This window comes from Rhinatrema bivittatum, chromosome 16, assembly GCF_901001135.1.
Source record: "Rhinatrema bivittatum chromosome 16, aRhiBiv1.1, whole genome shotgun sequence".
NCBI lineage: Eukaryota > Metazoa > Chordata > Amphibia > Gymnophiona > Rhinatrematidae > Rhinatrema > Rhinatrema bivittatum.
In genome coordinates, this window is record NC_042630.1 from 64,092,690 (window position 1) to 64,105,295 (window position 12,606).

The window sequence follows — 12,606 nt, forward strand, 5'->3', positions numbered from 1 at the left end:
TGAGTTTGACTGTTTCAGATACATACAAAATATAAGAAAGCAGGATGTGACTTGTCATATATATTGACAAGCTGATTCAAGACCAGAATTCATCATAGCTTGCAGAGCTACCCAAATAACTGCAGATGTATTTTATATTATGTATGTTTATATTGCTTCAGTTATATGTTTCCAAGTTGTGTTCTAAGTTGATCTTAGTTGTTTTCCTAATAGATTGTACTTTATTATATATTATCCGTTCATTATTTCGATATGTTCCATGTAAACCGCCTCCCCGGCGATAGTTATCTCTGTTACCTGTGAACCGGAGTGATATGTATTGTATACAGGAACTTCCGGTATATAAAAACCAAAAATAAATAAATAAATAAATAAATAAATAAATGTACAGTTCAGGAGAAAACTGTGTACTTTTGCTGTGTACTTTTGCCATGATAAGCAAACTTGGCCTGACCCTGAACAACCAACAATAGCTTGACCATGAACAGCCAAGCAGGGCATGTCCTGAAAAATCTGCCAAACTGTTATAAAGCTCAAGTATACTTGTGTAAATAATATGTGTGCATAAATATATGCATGTAAAAAAGGAGCCGTCTAAGGTATTCCAGGGCAGGGACAAAAGTAATACATATAGATGCAGATTTTATAACATGCGAGTGGGCGTTCATTTGCGCATGCTACCCGGCGTGCACACATGTACACCCGATTTTATAACTAATTATAAAATCAGGAGTCAGCACATGCAAGGGGATGCACAATTTTGCACCTTGCACGCACTGAGCCACGCTGCCTTCCCCTGTTCCCTTCCCCCTAGCCTGACCTTCCGACCCCTTCCCCTAACCTTCCCCCCCCCCATAGCACTACTCTACCCCCCAAAAGTTTAATCCTACCATTTGCGCCTGCTGGCCAACTGCCAACATGCAATCCCTTGACACAGTGGCAATGGCCACTGTGTCGCAGGCCTCTGGCCCCACCCATGCCCTGCCCTGGCCTGCTCGGCCCCGCCCACGCCCCACCCACACCCTTCTGTTTTAGTAAAACCCCAGGACTTACACACGTCCCAGGGCTTCACGAGCGCTGCTGGGCCTTTTGAAAATAGGCCCGGTGCACGTAAGCTTTTAAAAATCTGGCCCATAAGTTACTATTTCATAAGTCTTATGCATGTAGATTGGGCAGTTTACTTGCATACACCTGTTCATCATCTGGCATAAGTGCCATTAAACATCTTTATTTTGAGTGGGTGGGAGTTCTGGGAAAACTGGGGAAGTTCAGGCTGAAGAACCAGGAGGGTCATGACCTGCACTTGAACGGACAAGCTGGTATTAATTGCCTTCATGTGTGCATGTTACACAGTGACTTACAGGGGAGTGAATGCTTTGTAAATATTTTTAAAACTGAAAGTAAAAATATGCATGTACAGAATTCAACACCACTTAGCCAAATAGTTCTGACTAAGGTAGCCAGCTAATTTTAGACCTGCTGTTGAGTAGGTATAAAGTTATCTGATTATCTTTTTCAGCTAACTTTAAAGTAATCAGGGTATATTCAATGGCATGGTGGGCAATGTCCAAATATCTACCTCTAAATGTAGTGAGTCTCTTTAAAAAGGTGTTGCACAGGGAGGCATACCACTGTGCCAATCCCATGGGTCATCCAGTCCTAAATGGGAAAGGCTCTGTATCCTTGTGACCATATCTTGAGCCATCAGCCTTAAAGGTTCTCTGTTTTTTGTGCCTATCCAATAGGTCATTCAGTTTCTAGGCCTGCTACTTAATTTTTTTTCCTCTGTTGTATTTTTGTCCTGCTAAGTGTTCCTTGGTGTTCTTTTCTGGCCGTAGGAGAATAACATAACACTTGGGGAGAAAGATTAGGAAGAGAAGTGATGCACTGGAGGACAGGATGGCAAAGATCTCCACTGTGACCATGTATTTCCCCTGTGTGCTTAGGTATGCAGGAATGAAAGACAACCAGACACTCACAAAGACCAACATGCTGAAAGTGATAAATTTGGCCTCATTGAAGCTGTCGGGTAATGTCCTAGCCAGAAATGCCACCAAGAAACTGATAATGGCCAGCAAGCCCATATATCCCAGCATACAGTAGAAGAGTATGGGCATCATAAGGTTGCATTCAACAATTATCTTCCCACTTTCAGATCTGGTGTTATTCTCAGGAAAGGGAGGGTGGCTAAAAATCCAATACATGCAAATAACCAGCTGGACAAGAGAGCAGAAAACAACAATAAGATTGGGTATTCTAGGCCCAACCCATTTTCTGAGCTGATTATGGGGCTTGATGGCCTTGAAGGCAATAACCACTGTGACGGTTTTTGCCAGTATACAAGAGACACTGATGGTAAATATGAGGCCAAAAGCAGGCTGTTGTATCATGCAGGTGATCTTCATGGGATGGCCAATAAATGTTAAGGCACAGAGGAAGCAGAGTGTGAGGGTGCAGAGGAGGAGGTAACTGAGGCCCCGGTTGTTGGCTTTTACAATTGGCGTGTCCTGGAACCAGTAGAAGACAGAGAGGATGAGGACAGTGGCAAAGGACAAGATAATGGCAACAGATGCCAAGGCTGCTCCAAGGGGTTCATAAAAGGAAAGGAACTCAATGACTTTTGGAACACATTTGTCTCGACTCTCATTCGGCCAGTAGTCTTCTGGGCACTTCCAACACTCAGTTATATCTGAAATAAATGAGAAATACTACTGACAAATCCAAGCTATGTACACAATTTGTACATCTGTGCTATAACTTTACAATAGAGATGTGAACCAGAATCGGTTTGGATTTTGGTTCCGATTCACATGTGTTTTTTTTTTCATTGGGCCCGATCGCAGTTTTGTTTATCGGCTGTGCCCGAGCCGATAAACAAAAAACCCACCCCGACCCTTTAAAACTAATCCCTTTGCTTCCCCCACTCTTCCGACCCCCCCAAAAACATTTTACAGGTACCTGGTGGTCCAGTGGGTGTCCCGGGAGCGATCTCCTGCTCTCGGGCCGTCGGCTGCCACTAATAAAAATGGCGCCGATGGCCTTTGCCCTTACCATGTGACAGGGTATCCGTGACATTAGCCGGCCCCTGTCACATGGAGGGAGCACTGGATGGCCGGCGCCATCTTTAAAAATGGGAAGCTAAGGGGGCGGTTTTAAAGGGTCAGGGTGGGTTTTTTGTTTATCGGCTTGGGCGCAGCCGATAAAAAAAAAACAATGGGACTGAACGAAAAAAAATCCACGATGTGAATCGGAACCGGAATGGGAACCGATTCCGGTTCCGATTCACATCTCTAGAAGACAATAAAAAAGGTAGGGTGGGAGGAAAACCTTTTTTTTACATTTTATTTCTGGGATCAAAACACCACAGAATAAGCAACAAACAGAGAGGTTGGGAAAACAAGGATGGGATTGTAAAGGGATGCAAAAAAAAAATGAAGAACCAGAAAAGGGGAGAGATAAGAGGAGAAACTTGTATTTTTTCCCTTTAAATATTATTTTTCTGGTGACAAAACAACAGTAAAATCTACAAGCAACCAGGGTGGGAGAACTAGGCTGAGATCCAAACAGCAAACAATACAGAGGCACCAAAATTCCCAGGCTAGAACAACATAGGCATGACAAGTAGGCATTAGAGTTCGTACCCCATAATTTTTCAGCACATTTTTGTTTACATATTGAAGTTGGGCCATTTCATATGGAATTATTTTTTAAACAAACCCCACACTGGAACAAGGAGGAAATCCAACAGTCACCCAGCAGTGCATGTTTCAGAGGAATGTATCCTTGAAGGATACTAATGAAACAGGAGAGTTAGGGCATCGCAACAGAAAGGTTCCAATAACAGCAAACACAATCATGTACCTATATGTAAAAAATCACCTGAGATAAAGACTTCCAAATTATTAGGGATGTGAATCGTTTTTCAACGATTAAAATTATCGTCCGATAATGTTAATATCGTCTTAAATCGTTATAGAACATAATACAATAGAAATTCTAACGATTTATCGTTAAAAATCGTTAAATCGTGTTAGTGCACACTAACTCCCGTTAGTGCGCGCTAACTCCCAGTTAGCGTGCACTAACTCCCATTAGTGCACACTAACAGAAAATGATACAAATTGACACTTTCCAGGTCAGTAAAGGTCAGTTAGGAATGAATATGTGTTCCTATTGGCTGGCTGCCCTCTTATCTATTGATGTTACCAAGGTTCCCACTGAGGTGATGGTTGGGGGGATGGGAAATGGAACTGGAAACTCACGAACACCAACAGAAAATGAAACAAAGTGTTGACACTTCCCAGGTCAGTAAAGGTCACTTAGGAATGAATATGTATTCCTATTGGCTGGCTGTGCTCTTATCTATTGATGTTACCAAGGTTCCCACTGAGGTAATGGTTGGGGGGATGTGAAATGGAAACAGTTGGAAGCTTGACAAAAAAAGTAATGTGATGATCATCACTCATGTGACTAGAAATTGTTTGTTTATTATTTTTGTTATTTTTGTCAGGAAGCTCCCCCCTGTCTGTGCAGCCAGCTTCTCACTAGTAATGCAGGGAAGGAGCTGTCTCACCCTTCACCATCCTCCCCCCCCCCCTCACCCACACACCATTCACTGGCTGGGACATGGGGAGGGGAGGAGTGAGGGTCAGGAAGCTCCCCCCTGTCTGTGAAGCCAGCCTCTCACTAGTAATGCAGGGAAGGAGCTGTCTCACCCTTCACCATCCTCCCCCCCCCTCACCCACACACCATTCACTGGCTGGGACATGGGGAGGGGAGGAGTGAGGGTCAGGAAGCTCCCCCCTGTCTGTGAAGCCAGCCTCTCACTAGTAATGCAGGCGGGTTAGGGCACTGCATGCAGGAAGATCACAACACCCCTGGTGTAAGGGTTAGGGCACTGTGTGCAGGAAGATCACAACACTCCTGGTATAGGATAGGGCACTGCATGCAGGAAGATCACAACACCCCTGGTGTCAGGGTTAGGGCACTGTGTGCAGGAAGATCACAACACTCCTGGTATTAATAGGGATAGGGCACTGTATGCAAGAAGATCACAACACTCCTGGTATTAATAGGGATAGGGCACTGTGTGCAGGAAGATTACAACACTCCTGGTATTAATAGGGATAGGGCACTGTGTGCAGGAAGATCACAACACCCCTGGTGCCAGGGATAGGGCACTGTGTGCAGGAAGATCACAACACTCCTGGTGCCAGGGTTAGGGCACTGTGTGCAGGAAGATCACAACACTCCTGGTATCAGGGTTAGGGCACAAGTTCTAGTCACATTGACTGATCACATTACTTTTTTTGTCAAGCTACCAACTCTTTCCATTTCCCATCCCCCATATACTGTCAGTGGGAACCTTGGTAACATGAATAAATAAGAGGGCAGCCAATAGGAATACATATTCATTCCTAAACTGACCTTAACTGACCTGAAAAGTGTCAAATTGTATCATTTTCAGTTAGTGCGCACTAATCGGAAAAAACGATTTTTAACGATTTTTTAACTAAAAAATCGTACCAAACACGATTTTCTTCTCCTGACAAACGATTTCGATCGTTAAGACGATAGGGCACACGATTCACAATCCTACAAATTATCCCTATCAACTGAAAAGCAGGTTAATACAAACAAAAAAACACACTTTGAAATGTCTTTATGCCAATGCCAGAAGTCTAAGAAGTAAGATGGGAGAATGTATAACAGTAAATGATGAAAATGACATAATTGGCATCAGAGAAACCTAGTGGAAGGAAGATAACCAATGGGACAGTGCTATATCAGGGTATAAATTATATTGCAATGATAAGGAGGATCAACCTGGTAGGGGTGTGGCACTTTAATTCTGGTAGGGTATAGAGTCCAACAGGATAAAGATCATACAAGAGACTAAATGCTCAGTAGAATCTATTTGGGTAGAAATTCCATGTGTGTTGATTAAGAGTATAGTGATAGGAGTATACTACCATCCACCTAGACAAAATGGTCAGACAGATGATGAAATGCTAAGAGAAATTAGGACAGCTAACCAATTTGGCAGTGCAGTAATAATGAGAAATTTTAATTACCCCAATATTGACTGGGTAAATGTGACAACAGGACTTGCTAGAGACATAAAGTTCCTGGATGTAATAAATGACTGCTTCATGGAGCAATTTGTTCAGGAACCAATGAGAGAGGGAGCTATTTTAGATTTAATTCATAGTGGAACACAGGATTTGGTGAAAGAGGTAATGGTGGTAGGGGGACTTGGCAATAGTGATCATAACATGATCAAATTTAAACTAATAACTGTAAGGGGGAAATTAAGTAAATGTACAGCTCTAACACTAAATTTTCAAAATGGTAACTTTGATAACATGAGAGAAATAGAATAAAAATGAAAGGTGCAGCTTCAAAGGTTAAAAGTGATCAACAGGCATGGACATTGTTTAAAAATACAATTGCAGATGATGTATTCCACGTATTAAGAAGGTGGAAGGAAGGCAAAACAATAACCTGCATGGTGAAAAAGGTGAGGTGAAAGAGGCTATTCTAGCCAAAAAAACAAGCTTTAAAAATTGGAAGAAGGATCCATCTGAAGAAAATAGGAAAAAGCATAAGCATTGTCATGTTAAGTGTAAAACATTGATAAGATAGGCAAAGAGAGAATGTGAAATGAAGTTGGCCGTAGAGGCCAAAACTCACAATAAAAACTTTTAAAAATATAACCAAAGTATGAAACCTGTGAGGGAGTCAGTTATACCATTAGATGACTGAGGGCTTAAAGAGGCTCTTAGGGAAGATAAGGCCATTGCAGAAAGACTAAATGAATTATTTGCTTCTGTATTTACTAATGAGGATGTTCCAGAGATTGTTTTTAAGGGAGATGAGTCAGATGAACTGAATCAAATCACTGTGAACCTGGAAGAAGTAGTAGGCCATATTGATAAGGTAAAGAGTAGTAAATCACCTGGACCAGATGGTATGCATCCTAGGCTTCTGAAGTAACTAAAAAATGAAACTTCAGATCTATTAGTTAAAATTTGTAAACTATCATTAAAATCATCCTTTGTACCTAAAGACTGCAGGGTGGCCAATGTAGCCCCAATATTTAAAAAGGGCTCCGGGGTGATCTGGGAAACTATAGACCAGAGAGCCTGACTTCAGTTCTGGGAAAATTAGTGGAAACTATTCTAAAGATTTATTTATTTATTTAACATTTTTCTATACCGACCTTCATGGTTAAAATACCATATCAGGACGGTTTACATCGAACAGGGGTAAAAATAACTAGATAAAGGAAGAAAAACAAAGTTACATTACAACGAGGACTGTGAACTTGGAAGCTTAGGAAGCTAGAAGAGAAATATAAAGTTAAGTTAAAGGGAGAGAAACAAATTCCAGACTAGAGGTAGTCCAGACTAGAGATAGTCCACGTGTTAGAGTCGGTATCCATGCTGTCCAGGTATTCAGAGGAGGGGAGGATCCATTAATCATGGGTAGATAACGCCTAATGTGTATCCCAGGGTTCTGGGAAGGCTTGGCGGAACAGCCACGTTTTGAGTTTTTTCTTAAAAGTTAGCAGGCAAGGTTCCAGCCTAAGTTCTGCAGGGAGGTTGTTCCAGATGGCTGGGCCTGCTGTCGAAAATGCTCGGTCCCTGGATGCGATGAGTCGTGTGGCTTTGGTTGGAGGGGCTTGTAGCGTTCCTTTGAATCAAAATCACAGAGCATATAAGGTTTGATGGAATACCGTCAACATGGATTTACCCAAGGGAAGTATTGGGTAATCTGCTTCATTTTTTGGAAACGGGTTAATAAGAATGTGGATAAAGGTGAACCAGTAGATGTAGTTTATTTGGATTTTCAGAAAGTGTTTGATGAAGTCCCTCATGAGAGGCTTCTAAGAAAACTGAAAATACATGGGATAGGAGGCGATGTCCTTTTGAGAATTACAAACTGATTAAAAGACAGGAAACAGAGAGTAGGATTAAATGGTCAATTTTCTTAGTGGAAAAGAGTAAACAGTGGAGTGCTTCAGGAATCTGTACTTGGACTGGTGCTTTTCAATATATATATAAATGATCTGGAAAGGAATACAACAAGTGATGTTATCAAATTTGCAGATGATACAAAAATTATTCAGAGTAGTTAAATCGCAAGTGGATTGTGAACATTGCAGGAGGACCTTGCGAGATTGGAAGATTGGGCATCCAAATGGCAGATTAAATTTAATGTGGACAAGGTGTTGCTTATAGAGAAAAATAACCCTTACTGTAGTTACATGATATTACGTTCCATATTAGGAAATACTACCCAGGAAAAAAATCTAGGCATCATAGTGGATAATACTTTGTAATCATCAACTCAGTGTGCTGCAGCAATGCCAGTCAAAAAAGCAAACTGAATGTGAGGAATTATTAGAATGGGAATGGTTAACAAAACGGAAAATGTCATAATGCCTCTGTATCATACCATGGTGGGACCACACCTTGAATACTGTGTACAGTTTTGATCACCGCATCTCAGAAATATATAGTTGTGGTGGAGAAGGTATAAGAAAGGGTGACCAAAGTGGTAAAGGGTATGGAACAGGTCCCCTATGAGGAAAGGCTGAAGAGGTTAGGGCTGTTCAGCTTGGAAAAGAGATGTCTAAGGAAGGATATGATAGAGGTTTTTAAAATAATGAGAGGTCTTGAACGAGTAGATGTGAATTGGTTATTTATACTTTTGGATAATAGAAGGACTAAGGGGCACTCCATGAAGTTAGCAAGTATCATATTTAAGACTAATTGGAGAAAATTATTTTTCACTCAACACATTATTAAGCTCTGGAATTTGTTGCCAAAGGATGTGGTTAGCACAGTTAGTGTAGTTGTGTTTAAGAAAGTTTGGATAAGTTCTTGGAGGAGAAGTCCATTAACTGCTATTTATCAAGTTGACTTAGGGAATGGTCTTGCTACTGAAGCCATTACTGGCTTCAGTAGCATGGGATCTTCTTAGTGATTGGGTAATTTCCAGGTTCTTTTGGCCTGGTTTGGCCTCTGTTGGAAACAGGATGCTGGGCTTGATGGATCCTTGGTCTGACCGAGTGTAATAAATCTGCTGTTTGTTAAACTGCGGAGTTAGCAATCTGTTATGAATGAGCTTAGTTGACAAGCTAGGAGTAGCAATCTGTTATTATTGGCTCCTAAAGAAGGAGGACTCAGCAATCTTGTAGTGTCTCAGATATCGTCTTGCTAAGGAGTAGCAATATTTAATGAATCTGATATAGTTGTAGGACGGTGGCAGATGACCAAGCACCCGGGAGGATATCCCGAGAGGGACCACAAGCTAGGCTTGAGTATGGAGACAGACACACATTAGTTCTTTTATTAAACAGGTTTTTAAACCACCAGAGGTGGCAGTAGTGAGCTGATATGCCCGGCAGGGCTGTAGTCCCTCAGGTACTGGTACAGCGATCCAGGATGGCTGAGCTGTTGAGAAACTGTAGAAAGTGAGTAGGCAGAGTAGGCAGAGTTCATGAACAAAAATAGATGACAAAACTCACATAAGGTCTCAAGGAAGCTCAGGAGCTGGAAAGGTTTAGGCCCTCAAGGAGCGAGTACCTGGTTCCAGGGAAAGCTCCGAGAGAGTGATGGTAACTCACAATTGTAGCAGCGATAGCTTCCAAGCAGTAGAGAATCTTCAGAGTGTCCAGGAACATGGGCCCTAGAGGAGCGAGTACTGATTTCTATCTGTAATCTGAAAAAGAGCGAGGCCCCCTAGGATCAGGTACCTTTGGTAAGTCCGAGGAGGCAGAGTAGCTTGGGAAGCGTAGCCATAAGCAATCCCCTTGCTAACTCAGTTAGATAGTGAAATAGAGACCTTTTAAATATTGGAAGCGTATGATGTCATCTCAGGGGGACGCGCCTGAGGTTCGTGCTCTTGCTGGTACTTCAATCTGAGCGCGTGCCCTAGGTCTTCAGGCAACATGGCGGATCTGCAACGTCGGGCCGGTCCAGGGACGCTGGAGGGAGATGGTATGGAGACGCCGCGGCAGCCAGCCGTCCATCAGACTTGGAGGGAGTCGCCACAGAGGTAAAGAGGGCAGGGTGAGGACTTCGAGCAGCGACGGTCGCAACACCCAGCATGGCGATTTCTTATGTTCTCATGTTTACCCTTTTCATTTATTTAAATATGGAGCCCACGACAAGCATAACCACTCCTCCTTACCTCCCTAACACTCACCCAAAATCCTTTGGTCTATCAGGGGCCCCAGGAATGAGCTCCCACTCCCAGGCTCATTGCTGCCATTAGTCAAAATGACATCATCAGCTATCCTTTGCCCCTATGATGTGACAGTGGATGGTAGTACAATTGGCATACCCTGTCACATAGCAGGGGCAAAGGATGACTACTACATTGCTGTTACCATGTGACAGGGATCACCCAATAGCATTGACAGCCCTTGTCACATGGTAGGGGCAAAGAGTAGATGATTCCATTTTGACTAATAGTAGCCACTGGCTCTGGAGTAGGATGTCACTCTCAGGCCCCTTTTTCGATCACCAAGGATTTTGGGTGAGTCCTGATGGGTTTAGGATGTTGGGCTCTGCTTGTCAGGGGCTCCATATTTAAATAAATGGAAGGGTTGGGGTAGGTGTTTTGTTGTATTTTTTATAAATGTAGTTTTTTTTGGCTCCCCCATCCCCAAAAATAAGTCTATAGCTTAAATTCATGTAAGTTTAATTGGGAAACTTAACTTCTCCCTGAAACACCCCTGCTATACCTCTTCTTTTTATTTCGCTAATTTTTAGCCAGATAATGACTTATTCAACTAAAATTTGGCCAGATGAGGCTAATATTCAAAACCTTGCCATTTAGATGGATAACTTGTGAGTTATCCATCTAAATGGCTTTGGATATTGACATCTACAAGTCCAGTATGCAATAGGTTTAAAGCAGAAATGAAGTATAGGCAACTTTAGTAATTATGGATGCCAAATGGTTCAGCCATCTCATCCATGACAATCCTGGGGCATGTTACATCATATCTTTGTGAAGTGAAGGATTCAACATATTGGAGTCTGACAGAAGGATAAATGGTAGCTGACCTGTTTCATTGGCTATTTCTCCAGCAGAGCAGGGGATACAGTTGAAGCAGCAGGAGGGCTGTCCTATTCTGGAAGATTTTCTATATCCAACAGGGCAGCTCTCACTGCAGATAGAACGAGGTGTCTGTGAATGATAAGAGGTTTAGGATTTAGATACATAAACCTGTAGTCATTTTCCAAGGAAAAACAGGGTACATCACCCGCATTTGCCCATGTGCATATTTCCTCACGGTATCTTCTCAGGGTTTTTTTTTGTGTGTATGTATGTGTGTGAGTGAATGGATGTGTGTTTGTATGTCCCTACTTTCAGTTGGATACAGTTGTACAGAGATTTGGCTGAAGGCATCCAAAAGATGGGAAAGAAGGGAAAAATGTTGCAAGTTGGAGATTTTAATCTGCTGGATACAGATTAATATATCCCTGCTACAATATCTGTAAGGAGTAGAGAGATTGCATTTGCCTTTCAATAATCTCTGCTTAGACAGATGATGAGGAAACCCACAAGTGGAGGAGTGCTGCTTGATCTTGTGCTCACAAATGAAAAATAGTATCTTTAATGTCCAAGTAGGTGCCCATCTGAGCACCAGTGATCGTCAGACAGCTTGGTTTCAAATAGTTACTAAGAGAGAGAGAAGTCGCATGAAGATCAAGGTTATGAATTTCAGAAATATAGACTTTGAAAAAATGGGGAAGATGCTTGAGGAGGAACTAAAATACTGAAAGGAAAGAAGAGGAACAACAGTGAACTAATATAAAAGAAACTATAATAAAGGCAACACAACTCAATATAGGTTAAGTAAATAAAAGGAAGAGAAAAAGGAAACCAATATGGTTCTCTAAAGAGATGGTTGGAAAATAAATGCAAAAAGATCAGCATTCAAAAAATACAAAGAAATGCAAAAAGAGGCATACAGGGAAGAAGAACAGGAGAAAGATGATAACTCCCCCATGGAAACAACAGATAGAAGAGAAAATTCAGTTACTGCTTGCAGAGGTATCATTGGTAGGTGCAAACCTCAACAGGCTGAAGACAATGATAAGTATTGAGAACATTCCAAAACATAACACTAAGATATGCTATATTAACAGAAGAAAATCTTCAATTTATATTATTCATAATACATTGAAAATAACAGCAGAAGCATAGAATCTGCAAAAACATGGAGAAATCCCAAAATAAAATACCTAAAGACAACACAAAATAGTTCTCTAGGGGATTGGGGAAGAATATTAGTGCTGTTAAAATACCACCAACAAAAGAAGAAGCAGAACAGTTTAGGAGACATTTGTATGAAGATCCCATAGAGAAACACAAGTAGAATGGTCCCCCAGCATCCAGGGGAATATAGAACAGGCAAATATCAAAATTATGGAATGGCCTGAAGTGACAACGATTGAGCTGAAACCAAGTTAAAATGAGCCCCAAATTGGAAGTGCTTTGGCCCTGATAGTGCCCAAATTTTGGCTCAAATATTTGACCTCTCTCTGGTTAACTGCAAAAAACAATTAATCAGAAAACCTGAAT

General features: G+C 41.7%; 1 protein-coding gene across 1 annotated transcript in view; it reads right to left on the reverse strand.

Annotated features, from left to right (window-relative positions):
- Positions 1-1,766: 1,766 nt before the first annotated feature.
- LOC115077784 (extracellular calcium-sensing receptor-like) overlaps positions 1,767-12,606 on the reverse strand; it is a 45,691-nt gene continuing 34,851 nt past the window's right edge. The window contains exons 3-4 of the mRNA XM_029580070.1: positions 11,082-11,205; positions 1,767-2,689 (exon numbers count right to left, since the gene is read on the reverse strand). Of these exons, the coding sequence (XP_029435930.1) occupies positions 1,767-2,689; positions 11,082-11,205 (1,047 nt within the window). The remainder of the gene's footprint in view (positions 2,690-11,081; positions 11,206-12,606) is intronic.